General features: G+C 43.6%; 1 protein-coding gene and 1 long non-coding RNA gene across 12 annotated transcripts in view; one reads left to right on the top strand and one right to left on the bottom strand.

Annotated features, from left to right (window-relative positions):
- Positions 1-26,227, bottom strand: part of Frmd5 (FERM domain containing 5) — a 332,781-nt gene that overhangs the window by 40,790 nt on the left and 265,764 nt on the right. For all 11 annotated transcript variants that reach the window (XM_063250145.1, XM_063250144.1, XM_063250150.1 and 8 more), the window contains 3 exons: positions 7,061-7,165; positions 2,258-2,300; positions 1,982-2,060 (listed from right to left, as the gene is read on the bottom strand). In XM_063250145.1, the coding sequence (XP_063106215.1) occupies positions 1,982-2,060; positions 2,258-2,300; positions 7,061-7,165 (227 nt within the window). The remainder of the gene's footprint in view (positions 1-1,981; positions 2,061-2,257; positions 2,301-7,060; positions 7,166-26,227) is intronic.
- LOC106028907 (uncharacterized) lies at positions 4,860-25,870 on the top strand. Its single transcript, XR_001202552.2, has 4 exons — positions 4,860-5,485; positions 7,708-7,855; positions 24,373-24,472; positions 25,660-25,870. It is a non-coding gene; the product is annotated as an uncharacterized LOC106028907 (long non-coding RNA).

Below are 26,227 nucleotides of genomic sequence, written 5' to 3'. Positions count from 1 at the left end.
CTAGAACATATAAAGAACTCAAAAAAATCAGACTCCCAAAATTTAAAGACCTAATCCAAAAATAGGCTTTGAATTGAATAGACACTACTCAGATGAAGAAGCAGAAATGGCAAATAAATATATGAAAAAATGTCAACATCACTGGTCATTTGAGAGATGCAAATTAAAACACTGAGATCTCATCTCACTCCAGAAAGAATGGCTATCATTAAAAAAATCAACCAATAACAAATGTTAGTGAGGCTGTTGGAAAAGGGAATACTTTTCCGTTGTTGGTGGGTGTGGAGACTGGTGCAACCACTGTGGAAATCAGTGTGGAAAAAACTAAAACTAGAGGTTCCGTTCAACCCAGCTATTCTCCTTCTCAGTATCTTCCCGAAAGAATTAAAAGCATCATACCATAGTGATATACACATGCCTATATTTATGGTGGCACAGTTTGTAACAGCCAGAAGCTAGAGAGCCATTCATTATTACGGATGGGTTTTCCAAAGCAAAGAGTTTCCTCCGTCCCTGCCTGCTACAAGGTAACGCCAAGGCTCCTCCCTGACTTTCATGGTCCTTCGCCTAGAAAGGACCATGAAACTGGGTCTAGCTACACATTCACTGTCCTTGGCGCTTCAGAGTAGGTGGGTGCACTCTGCCCTGACCATCGGCAGCAAAAACCCTTCTGATCCTCTGACACTGGAGGAAGATTCCCTTCCACGGACACTGGAGCCCGTGTGGAAAAACCCCTTTTTACTGTTCTGCTTCTGTGCACTGCTCACCCCTGTTTGTTGTCCTCGTCCATTTCCTGGTTTCCCTCAGAGAAACTTTTGTTCTTTTCACCTGCTATAAAGCCAGTATCATGCTCTTCAGAATGGAAATTAAAATTCCGTAATCTTTTTTTTTCTTTTCTTTTTTTTGTCTTTTTGAGACAGGGTCTTGTTTATACAGTTCAGGCTGGCTTTGAGCTTACTTTGTAGCCCAGGCTGGTCTTGAACTTGCAATGATCCTCCTGCCTCAGTCTCCCGAGTGCTAGAACTGCAGGTGTGCACCACCACGCCCAGCTGAAAATCCCATACTCTGTTATCCTTTTTCTTTCTTCTCTACTTTCTTTGGGACTTCCTTAGCAAGTGATTCAGGATCTAGATTTCAAAGGCTTACAGGATGACCAACAGTCCACACGATAGCCTCATTCCCATCTGTGTCACCTCTGAGGTTGGAGAGGGGCTTGGAGTTGTCAGTGCTGCCTCAAGGCCTCCTTGGCATCACCTCTTCACAGCCCTGCCTACTGCAGGATCACGTCAAGATTTTGCTTATGCCAAAATAAGGCATCCAGTTGTAGAAAGCTGCTACATCTGCGAAGTGAGACTGTCAGTATGAATGCAGCTCAGACGTAAAAACCCTGGGGAAGCCCTGAAGCTCCTGTTCACTGACCTTCCCTGAAGGATGGCTGTGGGCACAGAGGCCCTTTCTCATCCTTGAGGGCACACAGGATTCTTGCCACGCAGCTGCCTGCCCACTACAGAGCACACAGGGCCCTGCCATTTAGAATTTATCATAGGCCTGATCCAATAGTCCAGCAGAACTTGCCCATTTGGATTTAGACTCTTCTCTATTTCCTCACCATTTCTTAGGTACCTCCGTTAGGCCCTGAAGCCTATTTTCAGGCCCCCAAATAAGCAGCAACACGGCCCTTTCTAAAAATGTGCACAGCAGCCATCGTGGTTTTTGATTAATTAGTTACTTCAGGTCCCTTGCGGAGTGAGCACTTAGAGATGAAGCATGCAGACCTGGAGGAAGAAGGCACACGTTGCCCCTGTTGTTGCACTGAGGGGTGAGCAAAGGAAGCACGCGGCCATGATAAACAGGAGAGCGGGCTGTATTTAGAAAGAGTTCCTGGCTGAAACAGACACTTCCGACTCAGAGGATAGAAGAGGTTACAATCCCCTCTCCCCGTCCTCTGGCTGCTCCTGGAGGCAGCACGTTTCAGCCTCACCTGGTGATTTCTTCTTTCAGTGCAGCAGGGTCCACCGGGTAAAATTTCACACGAAAGCACATGGTGAATGGAGGCTGTGCTGCAGAGAAAAAGTGACACTCATCAGGGGAGACTGAGGTAACCAGGCCCCCCAATCACCAGAATAAAATCCTCCCAGGCTCAGGGCCAAGTTAGAATAATGGAGCATCACATGTGTAGACCAAGACTTCATGCTCAGCGAGGTTTCGTCCCACCCGCCGTAGGGGTGAAGCTTCAGTCTTCCTAGAGGATACTTACATCTTAGTTGCTTCACCACAGACTTCGTAAACTCCAGCCAATGCTGCAACAGAACACAGGACACGAAAACCATTATGAGAAGGAGTGTCAAATATAACTTGCTTTATAAAATTTAAATAACTAAGCAGATTGTAGCCTAGGGTAAAGACAACATGAAAACTTGTGCAGTAGATTCAGAGAGTAAAGAGTGGTATGATTTTCTGAAATAAGTTTCCTGTGCAGTCAGCTGTGAAGGGGAAGCAGCTCCAGCTCCAGATGCCATTTCTGGGCTTTCCTGGAAATGCTGTCTCCAGAAGCAGGGTGCCAAAGCTCTGAGGGGTGGATCCTGTATGCCGGCAGGCACACATGACTGCACAGACATGTAGTGGGGACCGAGACCCTCCTGGCTTGAGGAGGGAAACGTTGGGTTAATGAGTGGTGGACATTGTTATGTGCCAACTTTGTTTTTCTTTTGCAAAGAAGTGGGATAAAGGCCATCAGTAGCAACTTTAGAACATATTTAGAAAAACTGCATAAATGGAGACAAGGCAGAGATAGCTGGTGTATATTTCTGTTTTTAACATAGATTGCCAATCCTTGTGAGAGAAAACACTTTGGATTCCCTGGCACACAGCGATGTTTTAAGTCTAAGTTTCATTAGATAATTAACTGCAACTGATGTGTAGGATAGTTCCTGTTCCCCTCGGATTTCTAGAAGCAGAACATAGCAGCAGTACATTTTCCCCATGGCACTTATGTTTGGAGGAAGAAAGCAATGAGACCACTCTACATCTGTGTCTCTGTTCTGCCATGGTCCTTTATAAAACTCACTAATTATGTTTGTTGATTTTACACTAAGCAGGTAACTGTCAACCTACAGAGAGCTAAACTGCTATTATCTGGAGTTTGAGTGCCTGGAAGTGGCTGCAAGTCCCTCGATGTAAGCTCCTCGAGGGCAGGAAACTGTCTTATTCACCACAGTCACCAGTGCCTGCAACATAGGGACATCAATGGACAAACGGAGTTGGTCCACGCTGCCCTCTTTCTTGGCTACTTCTGCTTCATGTAATGTCTTGGCAGGCACCTGCCATGGCAGAATAGCAGCCAAGCTCATGCAGACAGCATCCTGGCCTCCCTCAGTTCCCAGCGCTCACCTTCTGGGCTGAACCATGGGTCACGCAGCTAATGGACCCACTAAGAGCCAGTTCTTCCGTCAGCTCTACATGGATAATCTGGGCTGACAGTCTGCTCTCTGGCTTCCTCTGATCTAAGTTCCCACGAGGCTGGCAACTCATTATAGCCACTCAGTGTGGTTAAGAGGTCCTTCTCACATTACACGGCCCACCGAGGCTCCACTTCACAGAGAAGCAAAAGGCAAGAGATGAAATTGCACAGAAATGGCCAGGGATCCAGGCTGTGCCTGCGAAGGTGGAGGAGGCTATCTGAGCATTCCGCATTGTGTACAGGGAAGGGGACTTTACAGGTATCAGAGAATCAGAAGACAAGCAGGGCCTTTAGGCTGATTGATTAAAAGAAATAAACAACAAAAAAAAAGATAGAAATTCGAGGAATGAGTGAGCAATACGTTGTCAGCAGAGGGCAGGTGGTGCTGAACAACAAAACAACAAAACAAAACCAAAAAACCTTCCCTCGGCAACTGCTGGAGAGAAGACTAGTTTGTACTTTAGTGAGATTTTCAAAAAGCATTGAAACTTTTTCCTAATCTCCTCTTAGGAAGTGGAAAGCTGTCAATTTGTCCAAAGGATTTTAAGGGTCTGGTAGAGAAGTCTTGAGAGGACCCAAGAATACATGATTGCCAGAGTTGCTGCTTATAGCAGCCTGGTAAAATCTAAGTCTCAGAGTCACTAGCAAGCTGGTAACATGGGTGAAGGGTTTCCTCCTATATTTGGGTGAATGGGTCAAAGTGGTTCAATCTTGAGACTGTGGGACCTTGAAAGGGCATAAGGGAGGGCTGAAAGGAGGAGAGGTCTAGGTCTGAGTCAGAACTCAGGGGACGGGCTATGGCAGCTTCTCTGGGAGAGGCCAGGAGAGTCCCAGACACTGATACTGAAGGGCAATCAGGGTGTGCAGACGGATGTGACTCTGGGTTCACACTCAGAGCTCAGGGAGGAGGGGAGGAATGGGGAGCTCACCTCCTCTGTTGTCGCCATGGACCAGTGGTTCTAGGACAGCTCTTTACAGGTCCATTTCCCTTCAACCCTCCAACAGTACCTCAAGCCTCAGCTCTCAGAGGCTATCAGGTGTGACTCTGGAATGGAATCTTCGACAGGCTCTGGAGTCAGGACCAACATAAGACTGGCTTTGACATTTACCTTGGTTAAGCAAGCTAATTAACTTGCTTCAGACTTTATTTATTTATTTGGAGGTGGCTATTATAATTATGGATATTCAGCTCATTGGTCTTAAGGATTACGTGAAAAACATTTGTGAAGTTCTTAGCTTAGTTCCAGACACAACTTAGCTCTCAATACACAGCAGCTAGAAGAGGCTGGTATGTGCCTACTGCAGAGTGTGATCCACACACCAGGTACCCCATAAATGTTTATTTTTCCTTTTCTTTCTTTCTCTCTAGCTCCTTTTCCTTTTCACCTTTATCATCTTCACATGTGCTCTTATTCTTAAACACAGTCTGAATGAACTAAAAATTAATCAACAGGACACATTTAACTTTTTTCTTCATGCACTACCACCTTTCAGAGATGCAAAGGACTCGGGGGTAACTGGTTTTTTCAGGGGCAGTCTTTTTAAGGAAAGTTCAGAGCAGACATCCACATTTTGTGAAACCACCCACTATTTTATAGTGAATGAGCACCTAGAGCAGGGGAGGATACAGAACTTTCTAGTATGAAGGCACCTGTGGCTGAACTAAGGTTCAGATCTAAGTAGATTTGACAGTTAACTAACTGCCGACTATGTAAGAAACAGCTGACTAAACTGGCTCAGCATAGTTCTGGGTGTGGAAGACTCAGCCTAGGGAGGATTGTCACCAGAATGGTGTGAAAAGGACATGAAGAAGGAAGGCTCGCTTCTGTTTCTTCACAGGAGCTCCAGTCTTCACCTTTATCTTGAAGGTCATCTCCTGGTTTCCAGCACAGACTCTTCAGCCTCCTCATAGGGACTCACACGGGACACAACGCTGAGCCCCAGGCCTTCGACGGGATCCTCCGGAGCTCCACTGTGCAGACAGACCTTTTGTGTTCTTCTACACCTGACTCTGTGGTGGCCACTGTAAGCCAACCTCATAAGTTCTCATGGATTTGTCTACCTTGCAATAAATCTGTATCTCTAGTAAGCACTGACTGCTACAGTAGATTGTTTACGTCAATAGAGTGGAGGCTTTTGAAAGTGACTACTTTGCCACAACTTCCCAAACACTGATGCTGCCCAAAGCTCTGCTGGGCTAGCGGAAACAAATATGTCAGTGAAAAGTAGAGGGGAGGGCTAGTCAACCGAAGGGATATGGTCCTTTAGAATCTCTCCTAAAGCTCATTGTTTGATGCACAAGCCTAGACAGCCCTGCAAGGCCAAGTGAACCACAGCACCATAGGACAAATAGTTCTTCACTCCGATGTGGTGAAGGGCACACCTGTGACCCCAGGCAGTGCTGAAATCCTGAGCCCTCTATACCCAAAGGCCCCAGTGACAACAGACACAAACATTGTGTTTAGAGGTTTGTGGAAAAACCTGGGCCTGGGAAAGGAGGCACCTCTAGAATATATGATGCTAAGGCTTTTGGAGAGTGGCAAATGAGCATGAGTGGCAAGCAGGGGTGTAGAGAATTGAGACACAGAGCACAGAATACATCTGCAAATTGTCCTGCTTCAAGGGAGATGCCAAAGACAAAGGGAGAATGAATCAAAATTATAGAATCTGCAGATATCTGCAAGCCAATCAGAAGGAGGTGAGACATAAGGCATTGTAAACCATTAACTTTGTCATTTATCCCTTCAGCAAATGCTTACTGAACATCAGCTACCTGCTGGGTCCTGTGTTAGTTATGTGGGAAATGTTGCTGAAGGAGACCAAGTCCACACCCTTGCGGAATTTACCATTTGGTGTAAGAAGTACCAGACAGGGTGTCGGAAGCACGTGGGTTGCAGAGGAGGGCCCCTAATGCAGAGCATGGTTAGGGAAGATTGCTAAAGGAGGTAACCATCTCAGGTAAGAGCTAAAACATGAAAAGGAGCTAGCCAGAAAGGTGTGCAGTGTGAAGTGAGAAGGAGAAGCGTGTTTCAGGCGAGAGAACTACAGAGGGAAGGTGCTGAGAAGGGAGAGGGCCTCTGTGTTGGGAGCTGTCCATCTGGGTGGACCACAGCACGCACAGAGGAGCTGACTGGGGAGGCAGAGCTGAGATGAAGTAGGAAACTGACAATGTGGACTTGTTCCTATCTGTGTTATGTAGAGCAGAGCAAGAACCACAGGATTTGCAAGGTGATGACAGGCCCACGTCAGTTTGGCTTTGTCTGTTCTGCTGAGATGGGGTTGGCACCTCAGTACCTGGAACAATGTGGTTAATTAAGCTCCTTTACTAGAAGTTAGGGCCTAAGCCTCCAAGTTCAACTTTGGTCCAATCCCTCATGCTCCCTAGCATGCCATTTCTACATCTGTAACAGGGCAGGCTTCTCTATGTGAGCTGTAGCTAAGGTGCCTTCTGGGTCTAGCACCGAGGTTCAAAGTGATGACATTAAACTACAGGGTCTGGCTGGTGCCTGGCTCCTGAGGTTAACTCTGAATATGAAGGTTCAAGCCTTCGGGATTATTGACTAAGCCTGGGCTCTCTTAGCGCTTTGACTTTTGACTTACCCGCTGCTTATCTGGATCCACGAAGCGTATGCCAAAGTAGTCTTTCTCAAGTAGGTTCAGGTGGTGGCAGAGAAGGTCAAACAGATACTGGCCCTTGGCATCTCTCTGCAAAGAAAGCAAGCTGCATTGAGGAAAGAGCAGTCTTCCTCGCTGTGATTTTGTTTATAATCATTAGAAGTTGTTTATAGCTCTGGGTATGAAGGGGTCACAGGTCTATAACTGTGTCTTTTGTATTGTGACCGTTAGACGTACTCTGCCTTCAGAGGTTTTAAGCTGGAAAGGGCTCAGCAAACCACAGACATGTCAGAAAATTCAGAGCTGAGGCGTGTAAATCAGATCTAATCTCCAATGTACAAACCCGTTTTAAACCAGTGGGACTAGGGAATGTCCATCTGGAGTACAGCAGTAATTCTAGCACATCCAGTGAGCTCTGCCTGTAACACACATACTGAAGCTAGGCATGGCGGCATATGCCTTAATGCCAAATGTGGGTCCACTGTGGACAACTTAGCGACCTGGCGAGACTCTCTCAGAAAATAAATAAATAAATAGCTGCAAATTAAAGGCACTGGGTTTAATTCCCAGCAAAAAACACACATACAAATGCACGCAATCTTGGATTTATTCACTTTTTTCTTACCCATTAGGAACTCCATACATCGAGCCAACAGCACCTTCCAACTGCACCACTGCCAGTGCCTTCCTGTGAGTTCTCTGCTCCTGCCTTTCCCTTCTCAGTCCTTCCTCCATGCAGCAACAACAGTGATCACAATTTAGATATGACGTCGTTGCTGGGTAAGTAATACAGGCACACTGGAAGCTATTCCAATGCACTAAAGAATGCAGCATGAGGGTCAGGCTCCCTTCGATTCTAGTCTCCCTGTGGTCCTGGTTCCCCTCCACTGCCAGCTTCCCATGCACACATTTTATAACAGGCAAAATGTTCTACACATATAGTTTCTAAAAAAGATTCAAGACATGTTATGTACCTGTACCAACGTCCAGGATAAATGTAATCATTATATACTGCAAACGTACTAACAAAAATTTTAAAGTCTATTTGTAATTTTTTCCAGCAAAGAGGATCACATCCATTGTTTCTTTTTTTCCCTTGTACTTAGTACAAATAGGTATGTCTCAGTTTGTTGATGTTCTTACCGTTTTGTTTTTTCTGTATTACTGAGGATGAAACTAGGGCTCACCCCTAGGAAAATGTTCTACGAGTGAGCTACATCCCCAGTCCCACCTCATAGGTTTTACCTGCTGCCCACCATTGTGATGAACCAGAAGTTATATCACCCAGTTCAACACTGGCAAATGTTTCTAATTTATTGCAAACAGTGTGGCAGTGAGCACACAGTGACCTTTAATTACCCTGCTCACTTCTGGTTAACAGCATCATGCCTTTCCACTGCTGTCAGATAAAGTCTTAACTCCAGTCATGGCCGGTAACACCCCACATAGCCTGGCTTCTGCCTTCTCTCTGAACTCATCCTAAATCCTCCTCCTCACTGCATTCTGGCCACTGCTTTTCTGTCCCTGAACGCACCACAGCTCTTTTGTTTGTGTGGCTTCATGGTCCCTCCCTGCTGGATGTTCCTTCTGCAGCTCTCACCAGGCACTCCTAACCTTGAGGCTTCAGGCCATAGGCCCTCTGCACAAGGGTCTTTCTGTAGATCCTTCTGCAAGGCTTTATGTCCTTCACAGCATTTATGTAATTATCTTGTTGATTGTTTACTGTTCAAGTTTATGATTTTCACGAAGGCATGATTCCTTCTCCAGAACTGAGCACAAGTTTGGTACAGGTAGGTACTCAATGTTTATTCCTTGAAAAATTCTTGAACCAACAGATTAAGGTAGAGGTTGGAAAGGTTTCACAATGTCTCTTTCAGGCTGTCTATAACCCACAACTTCTGCTTCAGAGAGCTGCCTGGCTATCTGGGATAAGCCAGGAGGGGAATGAATTACAGGGGATTCTTCAAATGTTTGAAGCCTGTAGAGCACCCATCTCTTGACCTGTCCACAGTAGCCCCTGCAGCTCTGCTCAGATGACTGTTTCTGGAGGGTACACATCAAACTTTGTGTCCAAATTGAGGGTATTTTATAAATTCCAAAAATCTCATCTATGACAAAGGCCCAAAACCATGGTAATGACAGAAGGACCTGGCCTTCCAAGAATAGGCAGATTTTTAGAATCTTCATTAAAGGTTTATACCTCATCTTTTCCTCTTTTGTTGGCTCACCCTATACCAGTGGTGGCAAACCCATGGCACACGTGTTGCAGCAGGCTGCCTATCACTGAAAGCTTTAAAAGGTTCACCATCACTGTCATATACTGTTGAAAGAGAAATAGGGAAGATATTAAATCTCTCAGCAAGTGTTGAAAGAAGTATATCCTTTTAGAAGCTGCAGGATGCTTGGTAGAGCATCTCTACCTTAATCTGGTGGTTCAACTGAAGGAGGCAGTGTGAGTATCCTGCCCCTTCCTGGTACCCTCACGTTTTCTCCCAGCACATGCTCCCAAAGCAGTAGCCCTATACCATGCTCTTCAGTTTCCAACTGGAAAAAGCTACTCTTAGAACAGACATTGCAGATCACACTGGGCCTCTGTGTGGTGAGCCACAAAAGCAGTCTTACAAAGAAATCCATCAGCTATTTTGTCTTTGGCCAGGGCCTATGAACTACTTCCTGGAAGAGTTTAAACTCATATTTAATGTCTTCTGGGAGGGAGGGAGTATGTCCAACTCTCTCACAAGCAGGTCCTGCACTATTATCCAAGCTACTGAAATGGGATAGCATGAGACAGTTTCATATTGTGGTCATTTTCCTCTACACATTTTACTTTGCCCCAAGCTGGCTACTACACTGTGATCACTTAGCATGAGTTTTAATGGTTGAAGAAGCTTCCATGCAGCACTCACATTAGCAGACGCCTAGGATAGAGACAGTCATGGGGAAAATGTGCTTTTGTCATGAAAATCTTAAGAATTCTGCCTTCCACAATAACAACTCATTTTCATGTGACTTGCATCTCAAATGCAGCCACAAACTCAGTTGATAGAACTCCAAATCCAGTAGATCTAACTTCAGAGTTTTCTACTTCATAGGAAGAAAAGTAAATAATGGCTTTTCTCTTGCACATGTTGGAAACAAAGGCATAATCCTTTACATATAGTCATCAAAAAAAGCTTTCTCTGGTTGTGTCTCAGCAACTGGTACATCATACCCACCATGAAGTCATGGTGCCCTCAGGTTCTTGTTTATTGCTAGCACACACATGGCTCTGATCTACAATGCTCTTATGTAGGCTCATTAAAAGAAGCACTTTCTGGCCATTTGTGGACTGTGGGGAAAGAGAACAAGAAGTCACCAAGAAATAAATTCTCCTGTGAATTGGCACCACGCATAGGCCACTGGGGGGGAGAGCCAGATGCCAGTCTTTTCCCGTGAGTCAGCGCCATTTGCAGACTACGGGGAAAGAGAAGTCACCAAGAAGCAAGCTATCCCTGAGAATCAGCACCTTGCACATGCTGCTGAGGGGACAGCCAGATGTCAGCCCCTTCGGGTACACAGGCTGGGAATAAAAAAGGGCCAACCCACCACCTTCACCCACCATAAGCGACCAGCTGATCTAGAGAAACACAGGCTGTGAGGTAAAATGCAACTTAATGCATGTAGTGTTTAGTTTGTCACTGACTTTGCTGGTCTAAAGCAGGTAGTCTGATCATCTATCCAGAGGATAAAGATACACAATGTAGTATCTATGGGGGATCTCCTTCTGAAGGTGGCAGCCATTGTTAATTTCCTATTATCTTGTTTTGAAGTCCTGTATCATTTTCACTGTTTTGTTGGGTTGGGTTTTATTCTGTTTTGTGTTGTTTGATCTTATTATATCCGATGGCATGGGCAGCTGTTTCAAAGATAACAAGATATATTATGGAGCCATTTTGGATTTACTATTGTCTTTTGAAGTCCTTTATTGTATTCATTATTTATTTCTATTTAACCTTCACAGAATTCTGCTGCCAGAACTCTCTTCTTAGCTCTCCCTTCATTCCCCTCACCCAGGCTCTAGCCTTGGAAGGTGCTTCTTTTCTTTTCTTTTTTTTATTTTAAGGAGAATAAAACCAAGCAAAATAAAACAGAATAAAGCCAATCAAAACAAACCAGTGTACAGGACTTCAAAACAACAGGAAATCAACAATGGTTACCATAATGCCTCTTGTCTTCAAAATAGCTGCAGATACCTTCAGACATAATAAAAATCAAATAAGACAGAATAGAATAAATTCATTGTTTTGATTATACTGACAGGCACTCAAGTTGTTTAGTCACCAAGTCAGAGCTCCAAGCTCAGGACAAGTGAGTCTAGGCAGAGCATCAAATGCTTACTCTGCAGCCAAACTTCAGAATCTTTGGGTCAAAGTAACTTATTTAGCACTCACTTAAAAATAAATTTATACTTGATGAACTACAGTAGTATCTATACATATTTCAAAATCGTAGCGCATGCAATTAAGCCCATTTATTCTCTTTATATAGCACACAAAATAATTTGTGACCCCAGAATCATTCTGCAGTGAGGATGAAGAATCCCTGCTCTTGCTCCTCTCTGCAGCACCTGGTTCTGTTCTCTCTTTGCGGACCCTTTTGTGGAGGGACTGAGGCAGTAAGCAGCAAGCAAGCGTGAGCCAGTGACCTCAAGTCTTCAAGGTTAACTGCATTTTCTGCCTCCTAATGAAATGAACTCTGTTAGGTAGGAGAGAAACTTCATTTTAACCACTGTGGGATGGCGGGTCCCTGGCCCGGTGCTTCCTGATGAGGGGAACCAATGTGGAAAGCCCTCGCCTTCCCACAGACTTTTAAGAGCAACTTTACTGAGGCATCAGGAGGGCAAGAGCGATCACAACTTTTTCTATTGTGGGCCACATGCTGCGAAAGAGGAACTGGCCTTGGGTTCATGAGTTCTTTGAGAAGGGGGTGGTGAAAGGGAGGGGTTACAGAAAGTGGGCCTCTGTGGGTCCAGGGAGGAAGGCCAGCTCAAGATTGGCAGGGCCTAGAGGAAAAGATACCAGGACTGGGACAGCTTCTCAGCATCCATTCCAGCTTACAGTTTTATTTAAGTTTCTTTCAAGCCAAAGACGACCTTGCTTTCCTCACCAGTGTCCTCTGTGAGCATGTGTGTGCCAATGCTGCCAGGTTCAGGACCAAATGCTGAGAAAAAGCTCTTGAATGTCACAGAGGAGCAGACACATTAGCTCATCTTCTGAGGGCCATGGCACAAGTGAGCCGAGAAGGAAAGTGTGAATCAGTTACTGGGGTACGGTCTTTGGCCTTGTGGTGCACCACTGCACCCAGCCCAGCTTTCGGAAGCAGAAAGGGAGTGAGGGACAGAGTGCTAACAGCAGGGCCTCAGACTTCCTCACCAAGCACCTTCCACATTAGTTTACATTTCATTTGAGGGGAAGGAGTCCCTGCTGAGCTTCTCCTGGCCTAGAAGACCACTTTTCCTGCTCACACCAAAACCAACGTCTGTCCAGAAACTGCAGAGGCTGCAGCTAGAGGAGCAGCTAGCTCACTCTGGGAGAAGAGCACGAGGCTCCTTCTGGAGGAAATACACAGATGTTCATCTGCAGTCACACTGTTTTGGGTAGCAGCCTGCCATAGGCTACAACTCATTCCTGCCCAGGTGTGTCCATCGGCCCCCTCAGCAGTCAGCCTAGGAAGGATCGGGCCCAAGCAGGCACTTACTATCCGGACAGTAGTGCCAGGAGGCAGGCAGGTAACCATGTGGCTCCCGGGAGAGTGACCAAGCTCAGAATGAAGAAAATCAGAGTTCAGAGAGACAAAGGATCCATGCTCCTTAGCCATAGATCTCACCTAATCCTTAGTAAATGCAGTAATTCTTGGTCCCAGCAGTGCCATTTACACACATAAATTGAGAAAGCAGGGATGATGTTCACAATACCATGAATACCATGCTGGCAGCCCTCAGGTCACAGAATTGGCTTAGATCACTGCCACATGTTGTGCCAGGCAGAGAATTTTCTTCTGGAGAGGGGAAACCACATTCAATCTGAAACTTGCATGTCTGTGTGTGCAAATAAATGTTACGAGAAGGAGGGCTAAATGTTCTGTCAGTGCAGATGGCTCAGAACAGACTCAATAAGGGCAATTAAGACCCTCCGAGCAGAACCTCAAATCTGCTGCTGAAGAGCATGTAAGCGAACGGCTAATGAGAGCATCAGGCTTACTCAGATATTAATTAATGCTTCTAGGGCCAAGGCATCTCACTCCTATGTGGTGTTCTTGTCCCCAGCAGAGCATTCAGAAAAAGAGAAACCAAATCAAACAAAAAAATAGTGCCAGGCCTAAAGAAAAGGGTACAATTTGTCCGTCTTTCCCATGGGACCATGGGAGGCCACTTTTGTAAATAAGTGACGCTTGGAAGCTTCACTGCATCTTACTATACTAAAATATTACTACATTTTAGTTGTGCTTTTCCAGCCAGTGAGATTATCTCAGTGAACTAGTCATATCATGGCTGCAGAATTCCTGGAAACTCAGTCAGAGTTGTTTGAAAAAAGCACACTACTTTGTATTCTCTCTCTCCCTCTGTCTGTGTCTGTCTGTCTGTCTCTCTCTCACACACAGCCTCTCATATACCTATACTTCTCAAACAATATTGCTTCAGATAACATGTAAGAAAAATCTAGAATGTGGGGGCAAGTGAATTTCCCCTGCTCCCAACTCTAAGGACAATATTATGACTCATTTCATTGCCTTTTCTTCCTTTTTTTGTAAAGGTCAAATTCTCATGTTATTTAGCAAATCTGGGAATTTCTGGGAATGCAGGGAGCGGTCTGGGTGGCCAGGGTCAGGAGAAATATGATGAGCTCATTGGTTCACATAATCCCTGTAGGTATTCCCCTAATCATTCTCCCTTCACAAAAAAATCGTTTATTGGCTGATACTACCGTGATGGACTCCGAAGCAGACATATCTCATAAATAAAAGAGGTCTGGATTTCTGCAGTTTGTGCAGTCTCCTTTCCAACAATCCTCTCAGGTCACTCCTGTTCTCTAGTACTGGAGGTAGAGGGACAGAGGACAGACAATGGAATACTGTGGACAGGCCAGGGTCTTGAGGACAAAATCTAGACTTGGAGGCAAGGCCCTGGTCTGCCACGGCTTCACTGTGATTTCAAACCTGTTCCTTCATCTGCTTGAGCTTTAGTTTTCTTATCTCTGTCCAAGTACTCTGAGGCTCAAATCCCTCATCAAAACCCTCTGAATCTTTCCTACTAACAGTCTCTGACTCATGGGTTCTTCTTCATTCAAGAGGAATACATTTAGGGGCTGGGGATTTAGCTCAGCGGCATAAGCGCCTGCCTTGCAAGCAGGCAGTCGTGAGTTCGATCCCTGGTACCGATAAAAACGAAAAAGACCAAAAAAAAAAAAAAAAAAGATGAAAACGTCAGAACATTCCAAGGCCTCAGCAATGAGACTGCACTCAGGAGTAGAAGCCCCACTCCTGGACAGAAGCAGTTGGGTGGGTCTTGGCCACCAGTACATCCTGCAGTGTCCCCACCCGATGAGACATACAACACAACTCCACCATACCTTTTTTTAAATTTAAATTTAATTTTTTTCTTTGTCTTTTCAAGACAGGGTCTCACTATGCAGTTCAGGTTGGCCTTGAGCTTGCAACAATCCTCCTGCCTCAACCTCCCAAGTGCTGGGAAATACAAGTGTATGATACCACATCCGACTCTCCACTATACCTTTTAATGCCTCAGCTTTGAGTAGAATAAAAAGAAACATTTGATAAAATATATTTTAATGAATTAATGCAGAGCCTCAATCTCTTAAAAAATATTAGTATCAGACCCATCCCTGATATTTTCAAGTGAACACACAACAGGATATTGCTGCTAAAGGGGACAGGGATGGGCAAGTGGAGCCCTTGGCTGTCCGATCCGAGTCCCCAGTTCCCCCAGAGCATGCTCAGCCACACACAGCTGTTGGCACCCTATTCACGGACCAACAACCATTCTCGCTGCTTCTTACTGCAGATGGTGGAGCCTTCCTGAGAGCCTGTCACCATGGCAGACAGAACCCAGAGCTCAGACTCCTGGGCCTGACTCTTGGTCTATGATCTGACTGGTGGTACAAAATCATTTATGAATGCTTCCCTTCCCGCACTAAGTGGAAGTAATCTTTCTGGACTAATAAGGAGGCCCAAGAGAAGGAGGAGACAGCCGTGGCCAGGAGACAGACAGACTAGTGTGGAGATGACATTGTACCAATGGTAAAGCTGAGGAGAGCAATAGGACAAACCTTACACCTCCCAGTAGTGGCTGCCCCAGTGCTGGAGGAGGGAAAGAGAGGAAGGCTGACAGCTAGCTCACCTAAAAGGCAGTTTCCTTAATAAGCAGCAAATTCAGAACCGTGCCTTCATCGGAATCAGTGCTTCTAACTTTTGTACAACTTAATTGGACCAGCATCAGAACCACCTGGAGTGGTTGTGAAAACACATGCTGGGCTCACTCTATAGCGTTCAGAGCTCAGAGGTCTGAGTGGGGTCTGAGTGGAGCCTGAGTATCTGCACTTCTAACATGTTTCTAGGTGATGCTGCAGATGCTGGTCTGGAGACCACTGGACTAGATCCATCCTTCTCCAGTGCTGTTGGTCAGCAGAAACAGATATTTGATCTCCCACTGCTCAGCTGTGTTGGCACAGTCTCCATTTTTATTCAGCATCCATGTTTCATGAGCCAAGAGCACCAACTTTAGAGTGAGGATTGTGAGTTAAATACTGCAGAGGAACTGTCTTCCTATCAACGAGCCTTTCAAATTCTTTTCATGACAGTGGGAAGCAAGCTGCCCAGCTCTAGCCGCACAGTTCAAGTCCCCAATTACTGCTTCCTCTCACTGGCCATGTAGCACAACACAGGCTGCACTTTTGCCATGAACTTGATCATCAGGAGAGCTGGCAGGTATCACCATGACTAATTCAGAAGAGGACACCTCTTCTCACAATGGCTGTGCTCTCAGGGTTGAGGGTTCTGCGCCAGAACATACTCTCTCCTGGCCTCAAGGCACTCGGATCCTGGGATGAGGCTGTCTGCCTCTGGGTTCCTTGAGCCTCTTTGGTCAGGCTGCCATCTTTTGAAAATTTTTATTGATACATTTTAGATATACATAATGATATCTAACAATCATCCTAGGAATTTGTACCTGTACATGATTTATCTTGCCTCCCCCCGCATTCCCCTCCTCTCTCTTCAATCCTTCTTCCTTTCTTTATTTACAAGATTACAAAAGTTTCTTCCATACTTTGTTTTCTTGATTTTGTTTCCCTCCCCACCTGAACATTTTCTTCCAGTTTCCCAATAACTATTATACATTTTGGTCCATATTTACATGTTTGGTTTCTTATTTATTTATTTATTTATTTATGTCTTTTTCCTTTTTATTGGTACAAGGGATCAAACTCACGACTGCCTGCTTGCAAGGCAGGTGCTTATGCCGCTGAGCTAAATCCCCAGCCCTCATGTTTGGCTTCTTGTGCTGAAGGAAAAATATTCAGTATTTACACGTGTGTCCAGTTACATCACTTATAAGACCATGATCTCAAGGTGCATCCACTTAGCTTAGCTTTTTTATGACATAGTAATATTCCACAGTACTAAAACACATCATCTTAATCTATTCATTGGTTGATGGGCATTTGGGCTGTTTTTAAGATTTAGCTATTACAGAGTGTGTTGTTATAAATGTGTATGCATATATCATTGTGGTATGATGTCTTTAATTCTTTTGGGAAGATATCAAGAGGAGGAATAGCTGGGTCAAATGGAACCTCTAGTTTTAGGTTTTTGAGGAATCTTCACACTGATTTTCAGTCAGTCCACACGCCCAGTAAGAGTAGAAAGGTGTTCCTTTTTCCTCTCAGTGCTGCCAGCATTTGCTATTGGTTAATTTCTTGATGATAGCAATTCTTTCTGGAGAATGAAATTTCAACATTGTTTTAATTTGCATCTCTTTAACAACCAGTGATGTTAAACATTTTTTCATGTATTTATTTGCCATCTTTACCCTCTTTGCCCTCTTAAAAGTGGATACTCATTTCAGATGCCCATTTTTGGACTGGATTTTTGTGTGTGTGTGTGTGTGTGTGTCCAGTTCAGGATCTTGAGCTTGCCAGGCAGGCAGTGCAGCACTGAACTTAACCTTTGGCCCTCGATTGGATTTTTAAGTTTGTGAAGGGTGGGGTCTGTTGAGTTCTTTATATATCTGATATTAGCCCTTTGTCTGAGGAACAGCTGGCAAAAATTCTTCCCCATGCTGTGCGTTGTCTCTTCATTCTGTTGGTAGTTTCCTTTGCTATACAATAGCTTTTTAATAAGATGAGATTCCACTTGATTCTTTGTGATATTTCCTGTGCAACTGGGGTTTAATTTATACAGTCTTTGCCTATTCTTATATCTTTAAGAGTTCTACATATTTTATCTTCCCTTAGATTTAGCATTTCTGTTTTAATATTTAGATATTTGATTCATTTCAATTTTAGTTTGGTGCATAGTGAAAGATATGCTGCCTGCCTTGGAGCCAGCTGACTGTGTATTTAAACCTTTACAAACTGTGAGCCAAAATAAACCTTTTTCTTTTTTAATGTATTTTGTTTCTGCAGTGAGGAAAGTAACTAAGACCCAATGATCAAGAAAGAGAAAACAAAACAGAACAAAAAAATCAAAACTTAAAATTGGTAATCAGGTAGTGTTGTGGAAAAGCCAGGACCAAATCAGATGGAAGGCAAGCAGGCAGGAAGGAGTTGGAAGGCAACTCTTTCCTATGCTGGTGAGCTGGGGGAAACAGTTCCAAATCACCAGCTCCATTTTGGGGTTAAACTCTTATATATATTTTAATCAGGAAGTACAAAAAGTTGATAGTATGTTATCTTATAATTGGTTAAATAGTCTGGGTCATATGTTGTCAGGCAGACTTGTTTGGGCTTAAGGGGGTTTCTTAAGGCCAGGGGCTTGGGTAAGCGGAAGAATCAATGTTTGTCTTAGACTGAGTCAGTATGTTCTTGAAGCAAATTAGCACAACAAGATGTACTTTCTGGCTGAGTTATACCTATCTTACAAATTGCAGCTGGTGTGGAGGATATCTAGGTTAGCTGAGTTTTACCATTCTCTATGAGAATGGGCTGAGCCTGCCTTTCCCATTCTTGAATATAGTGTCTGGTTATAAGTTTTAAAATTCCCTTTACAGTAGCTTTAACAAGGTAGGTATTTGAAACATTTACAACTGGTTAATTAATTGAATAAAATTCAGGGCCATTTCTCAAAGTAAATGGAAAGTAATGAAACAGAGTTCATCCAATTGTAGAAACTGCTTCCGGCAGGCCTGAGCCAGTGAGCACCATTATGTGGAGCTGCTATCCTGCCATGAGTCTGGCCATTTTACTTTGCACTGTAAGCGACGGAAGAATCCTATTAGGCCATCCAGGGCACAACCTGCACCATGAAAATGGCTTCAAGGACTTCTCAGAGTTGATCCTAAGGCTAATACCACTTTCTGTCTTCCCAGGCCACTGCTTCTCAGACTTTTTAGAGACTGAGTGTAACCCCAAACCCACTTATTTGTTGCAAAATGCCAACACTGTAATTAAACCTGAATTCTGAGGTTTTGGTTTAGAAAAAAACAATGCACACATTAAAAGGAAAACACAGTAACAGATCTTTCAATAATAGAAACAGCCTGCTGTGGCATTTGTGCCATGGGTTCACCACAACTATCCTAGACCACAACCCAGGTAATATAACCCTGTATTTCTGTATGGGAGAGCTTTAGAGGTAAAAATCTGGCAAGGGAGAGGGTAGGGAATGAAGTTTTATTCATATATTTCTGTATGTAAGAATTAGAACTCTGTTTTGCATGGTGGTACACGCCTATATGTAAATCTCATAACCTTAGCAACTTAGACTCTGTCTCAAACAAAAAAGCAAACTAAAAATGGTTGAGTATGTAGCTCAGTGCAAAGGTCCTTTGTACAATCTGAAAACACAAGCAAAAGAAAAGAAAAAAAACATGATTGAGAATGCTTTGCAGTTATAGAAGAGATAGGCACTGACAGAGTGCCCCTTCCAACCTCATCCTGGTGCCATCCTGGACTTAACCAAAGGCAGAGCCTGTGCTGCCCTCTGCTCCCCACACTTGTTAGTTTCCTGAGGGTTCTCCCAGGTGTGATACTTCAGTGGTTGAGCAGCAACAGGTGTTGCTTGGGTCTATGCATAATTCTTGGGCTCAGAAATACGCATCTTCATGGATATGAGGTGGGGATGAGCTGTCCCCATTGCATCAGGTAGAATCATGGTCTGAGCTTTGCAGTGTAATGGGGAGAGCAGAGGCGGCCAGACTTTCAGAAAGAAGTGTGTGACTGCTCCTCTGGCACTATGGGGTGGGTAAAGCAGGAATTTTGAGCAGCCCCCAGGCCTTTGGTACATCTCTATCGTCTCTGTGGCCTCTCTGCACCAAGGCTGAAAACACTGAGACCAAAGCTTTGCTGAGGCCTGAGTGTCACTAGCTGAGACGTTACCCCCAAGATCTTGCATATCTGCTGCCACTTGAATACTGTGTTAAATGAAGGCCACCTGATGATGAAAATAGATGGAAAAACACTAAACTGTATTTACTAAGGGCCTTGGGCAAGGTCCAAAACATTACCTGAGCTACTCAAGGTTATGTAGAGATGGGGTTTAGAGACGTCTGAAAAAGTGATGTGGGGAAAATCTCCTATCTCATGCCACTCACTATGCCCCTGTTCTCTTGCTAATCCTCTCCTATTTATGTCCATTTTCTTCTGACACATGGAAGTATGATACCGAGTGTATGAATTTCCGGTTCACAGCTCAGGGCCTAGAATATGATTCTCAGAAAGTATCTGTTGATTAATTTAGTAAACTGTTTACAAATTGGCAACAGTTTATCTTACTTGATGAATTCCTTCCTCCTGAGTCTTTATGTCTTAGTACTCAGGAAAACCAGCGTGGGAAAGAACAGAGAAGGAGACAGCCTTAAATTTTGCCTAGAAATGAATTTTAGGGTTGGTCTGCTGGGTATAACCTCAAACTAATTTGCAGATTCTAGTATCACAGGCTGTACTTGGGAGGGGAGCTAAGAGAGAGAGGCCGAGTGAGACACAGGGCTCTAGCCTAAACTCCACTGAGTTTACACAAAAATGCCTGCAGTGTAGCCCAGCTCTGGAGTGACCACTGATGCCTCTAATGCAGTCATGGGAAGGGAAATGCAGTGCTGCTTCCACCAAGGTCTCTAACTGGGCCCTTGCCATTGGGAAGGAACGAAGAGCTCAATATTGGAAAAGACTGATCATTACATTTTCTTAATTATATTGATGTGAACTTCACAGCCAAGTTCTTTTTAGGAAGTTGATGCTGAAAAATAGTTAAGCGCTCCTGAGCTTATGAGGAATAGGATTTGGATGTTTTTAACTTCTGGAAATAATCAAATACCTTTCCTGTGGGCAATTCCTGCACATCTCTAGGGATTTCTTTCCCTCATAGTTTTTTGATGCTTTGCCTGTTATCCTAAAACTTGGCCAAGGTGCCAAGGGATCTCTGAACTTTAGTGCTAGCCTCAGACCAACAGGTAATTCAGTAATGATAACACAGGGTTGGATACCTCCACTGTTATTTGTTACAGGTCAAGTTCCTAGAGGTCAACAGAAGAATAGGATTTAGCAGGCAGAATGTTTATTAAGAGGTGCTCTTGGAGCTGGGCATAATGGTGCACACCTGTAATCCCAGAACTTGGAAGGCTGAGGCAGTAGGTTGCTGTGAGTTGGAGGCCAGCCTGAACCACACAGAAGCGCTCTTGGCATCAATATCCTCAGAAGGGAGGGGTAAGAGGCTGTAGTGGGCAGAGAGAGAAGCTGGGCTGTTGTGTAGCTCTGGAGCTAGGATGGCCCTTCAGAATTGTTCAAGTTAAGCCCAGATAACCAGGCCTTCTACACATTTTCCTTGAATAGTCACATTCATAAATCATTGCCAACAGCACTCCCAGGGGGAATCTGGGTAAAAGAGCAGAATCCATCACATTATGTTGAAACCCAGAACCATAACTACCATTTCTTAAGGGCCAGAGTATTCTGTGCAATGTAGAAAGTATTCTGTAAGAATTATCTCTGATTCTAACAGCTGTACAAGGAGGGCCGGGGATTTAGCTCAGGAGCTTAAGTGCCTGCCTGGCAAGCACAAGGTCATGAGTTTGATCCCTGGTACCAAAAAACAAAACAAAAAAATCCCCAGCTGTACAAGAAAAGTTTCTGTTACACTCATTTCATAGAGGAAACTAAGGTGTAGTGAAGTTAAGTGATGTGCCTCAGTCTACATAATCCATGTATGGAACTCAAATCCAGGCCTGCTTTGTTCCACAGCACGCCTTTCCAGCTGCTAAATATGGTACCCTTTCTTCAGTTTTCTCATATGCCCTGCAGAAGCAACTTACAACTCCAACCTTCTATGCAGCTTTTTAATAATCCTCTAATTCTCCAAATGTATCGTCTTACACACTTACAGCTCATTGCTGGAATGTACTCAGTGCATTCTTCAGATCTCATAGAGCTGGGCACTGTTATCCTGCTTTAACTGGGAGAACATTCCTGTTAGAAACAGTACAGATGCTAGGTTTCTTCAGAAGGACACCCAAAGGGGAAGTCTTCAATACCTAACAGGAAATCAGTAATTTAGTTAACAATATTTGAAAGTTATGAAGAAATGAGCAGCACTTGAAGCCCATTTCTTACTTTTTTCTTTTAGACTTAAAAAAAACTAGGACATTTTGAATTCTAGAGATTAGATGTTGGGTGGTAACCCATCCCAAATTCTTTGGACTGGACAGCTGATGAGGAAGGTGTAACATGAGGCTCTATGTACCCTTTCTATATTCCTCAAAGCCTGCAAAGAATCTTATTTTTCCTTTGCATAATCCAGATCTCCTTAGTCTGCAGCATGATACATATGGACCAGACTAGTCCTAGTTCAAGACTAGAAAGAAAACCTGGGGGCTGGGGATTTAGCTCAGCAGCATAAGCACCTGCCTTGCAAGCAGGCAGTCATGAGTTCGATCCCTGGTACCGATAAAAAGGAAAAAGACAAAAAAAAAAAAAAAAAAAAAAAAAGAAAGAAAACCTGTTACTCCAACAAAAAGATGCATCACTGGCAAGTTGCTGTGTGGGTTTTTCTTCCCAGGCAGAGTATCCTGTGTATTGTTCTCTGGGGTGCTCTATCTAATCTGTGAAAGATGCTTACCTAAAGCATGGGGCACCAGACTCTATTTGAAGCACAGTCAATGGAATGGGTTGTGGAGCAGCATCCTTAGTATATTCAAATCAGCCCTACACTACAAATAAGAATTCCCTTAAGGTTCTATCGCACCATTCTTCCAGCCCAGGGACACTCTAGAGATGAGAAATGATGGTGTGATTCTTCAATTTTCTATTAACTACAGGGTGAACCTTATTTGGGTTTGGGGGTAGAAGAGAATATTTCTTAAATTACAATACGATGGATTTTGTCATAATAGGTGTATGGGGTACAGGGATAGCATATTGGGAATAAGACTAGCAGAAATATGGAGTAGGTGATTTACACATTGAGTCTTGAGAGATGCACAGAAGCTGCTGGCCCAGTAACGGATGCACAGTGGTGGGAACAGTATGAACAGGGCAGAGGATGTTCTAGGAATGTCGCTGACTGACTGGAGGGCTGTGCAGGAAATCAACATGGGGCGTCAAGCAAGGGCCAGATGGTGAAGGGCCAGGTGTGCCATGGGGACTTTATATTGTAGTTGACCATAAGGGGTGGGAAGATTTTAAATATGAAAGACGCTGGAATAGATTTCATGTTGGGGGAGGGGGACCAAAAGAGAGTAAGAGTGGAGGCTGAGAGATCAGTGAAGAAATCATTGTAACCATCTAGGTGAGTGGGAGCAATGGAATAATGACAATAGGATAAAAATGTGATGGATAAAGAAATATTTAGGTGGTGGAATAAACAGTATTTAAGTGACCAGCAAAGAAGAGATTGAAGGAAAATTAAGAATGAAGGACAATTCCACAATTTTGGTTCAGCAAGAAGACTGAGAAAACAGAAAAGCTATCTTTATACTGAATGCTATCATAGCCTTGGTGAATGGGTCATTAATTGCTTTAAAGGCTCTGAGCACTGGATTAGTTAATTATTTTGGTTTTTTGGAGCCAGGGTCTCATTTTGTAGTGCAGGCTTGCCTTAAGCTCACTATGTAGCTCAGACTAGCCTCAAACTTATGGTGATTCTTTTGCCTTGGTCTCCCAAATTCTGGGATTACAGGTGTGTGTTGTTACACCTGGATAATTATGATTTCTTAGGTCATTCATTACATTGATTTACTTTTACAGTGTACTTTTTGGCAAATGCATCATTTAAAAAATGTTTGCTAGAATCCATTTCCTTTTTGTAGGAACCAATACTGAGAAAACAGAAAAGCTACCTTTATATTGTCTTACTTTTCTTATTGCTGAGACAAAATACCTGACACCAAAAGTTAAAAGAGAAAAGGTTTATTTGGCTCACAATTTGTTGAGGTTTCAGTTCGTGGTTGGCTGGCTTCAAGCTGGGGCGGTGTGGCAGACAGATATCACAGAGGAGAACAGTTCATGGCAGGCAGAAGGCGGCAAAGCAGTGAAATACAAACGATGAGCAATGACCCTTGTTCTGTCTCTTATATCCTACCCGGGCTCCCTGCTCTGAGGGCAAGTGACACTTACCCTGAGGGTGGGGTAGCCTTAATCCTAGATTGCACCACGAATCAATCCCAGCACCACATCATTCATCCCAGCATCGGATACCACAGATCTGTCAAGTTCCAAAAACCCCATTTATGAACATACAAGGCTTTGGAGGAACATACAGATATAAGCCATAACACAAACCAAAGTATAGAAATCATTTTTGTGTAAATAGAAACTTACACATTTATTTAAAGCTAGTTTTAGAGATTTTCCTATGAGTTTCCATAGCATTCTGGGAATCTCCTCTTGATATGTTATATCTACCTTTTGATACACAGTGATTATCTATTAATTCACCATGGGTGGTAGAGGGAGACCAGGATATGGTTTTACTCCAGGTATGCTCAATATATTACTTAAAATACAGTGGCCAGTCAATATATGAACTCTGACTGAATAAAAATAAAGGTAATAAATCATGCTTAACAAATATGATTCTCAATGGTTTTTTCCTAGAATGCTCAGTAGAAGTGACATTAATTCTGCACAGAAAACTACGGAGATGCTCCTATGGACTCAACTGAATTTCAACAATAACTTCGAGTTTTGCGTATTGGTGAGTTTAAGGCCAGCCTGTTTTTTTGTTTTGTTTTGTTTTATACCGGCAATCGAACTCCAGAACCTTTCGCTTGCCAGGCAGGTGCTTATGCAGCTGAGCTATACCCCCAGCCCAGCCCAGCCTGAACTGCATAGCAAGACCCTGTCTCAAAAAGACAAAAAAAAAAAAAATTTTTTTTTGAGACGGGGTCTTGCTATGTAGCCCAGGCTGGCCTCAAATTCACAGCGATCATCCTGCCTCAGCCTCCCAAGTGCACTACACCCAGTTTTCTTCTAAGATTTTTATTCCAAAAAAATTATTAAGGCAATTACTGGTGCTCATATTTACTGTCAAATTAACCATGGCAGCTGTTAAGTGTTTCTACTTTTAAGCTGAATTCTAAAAGCTTCATTTACATTTTCATTACCTGATACTGTTAGAAAAATCCAGGCTGCAGATATAGAGATGGAGGTTGATAGAAAGTGGATATTTCATCTCTGGTTCTTTCGAGTTGACTAAATATTTTACATTAATTACCTCTGGTTTACGGTTGGGAATGTGTTCTACGTTTTTTATAAATTATGGCCACTAGGAATTCACAACTTAAGAATGTGTGAAGGTCAAGAATGTGAAATTTCAACTAATAATTAAAATGGTAGCATCTGCCCCTCTGTCTGCTAGAGCTGAGATGCAGAGAGCTACTGCTGAGATGCAGGGATTTCCAGCTGCAGCAATGCTGAAACACGCGAGTTTCAACAACTTGCTTTTCAATCTATGGAGCTTTGAAAATCTAAATTTAGCTTTGTGTAATGGTATGGCTTTGCTTTAGAAAACATTTGTCTAGGACTTTATAACCCTCTTCCTCTTGCAAATGCATTTAACCTTACTCATTTGGAATAATGTGAGGGAGGAAGAGCTAAGGAGAAGACCAAACTTACACAGTGCTGTCTTAATTTTAGATGTTTATAGTGACATGAAGTATTTGATACTTTCAATGACAATGCTATGGTTTACATCTAGATATCTTCTCAATGCCTTTGTGCTCAAAGGTGGGGCTTTTGCAAGGTCGGATTATGGGGGCGGGGGTGATAGTCAGCTTGCTGTTAGGAGGTGAGATCTGGTTGGAAGACGTGAGTCACTGGGGCTTAGCCTAGAAGGGTTTAATCTCCCTCCCTGACTTCTCCCCTGGCTCTCTTGTCTTTCAGGATATCATGAGGTGAACTTTCTTCTCTGCTCCTCAACCATGCTCTCCTGCCTTGAAAGCCAGAGGACTATGGACTGAAACCTCTACAAAGTATAAGCCAAAATAAACCTCTTCCCTTTAATTTGCCAGTGTTGGGTATTGTGTCTTGATGATAAGAAAGTAAGTCAGACAACATATATAAATGTCAAGTCACGCAAGTAGGTATAAATAACAACACACAATATACTTTGTGAGTAATGGTGTTTCATAAGAGAATATTAGTACCAAGGATTAAATAGGCCTTGAATTTTAAGAGCATGAATATTTCACAGCACCTTTAATTCACTGATATACTATATGGATTGGTAGCCTCCCAAATCCATGTCCCCTGGGAACCTCAGAATATGTGCTTATTTGGAAATGAGGTCTCTACAGATATCATTAGTTAGGATGATTACTGGATTACACTGGGCCCTAAATCCATTGATTCGTGTCCTTATGAAGGGCCATGTTGAGACAAACAGAGAAAGATCACAGCAATACGAAGACAAAAACAGAGACTGCAGTCATAAGCTAAGGAATGCCAAGGG

The sequence above is a fragment of the Cavia porcellus genome, unplaced genomic scaffold (assembly GCF_034190915.1).
Source record: "Cavia porcellus strain 051 isolate PalLab524CR breed Dunkin Hartley unplaced genomic scaffold, mCavPor4.1 scaffold_6, whole genome shotgun sequence".
NCBI classification, from domain to species: domain Eukaryota; kingdom Metazoa; phylum Chordata; class Mammalia; order Rodentia; family Caviidae; genus Cavia; species Cavia porcellus.
The sequence above is the reverse complement of the archived record's forward strand: the minus strand, read 5'-3'. Positions and strand labels throughout refer to the sequence as shown.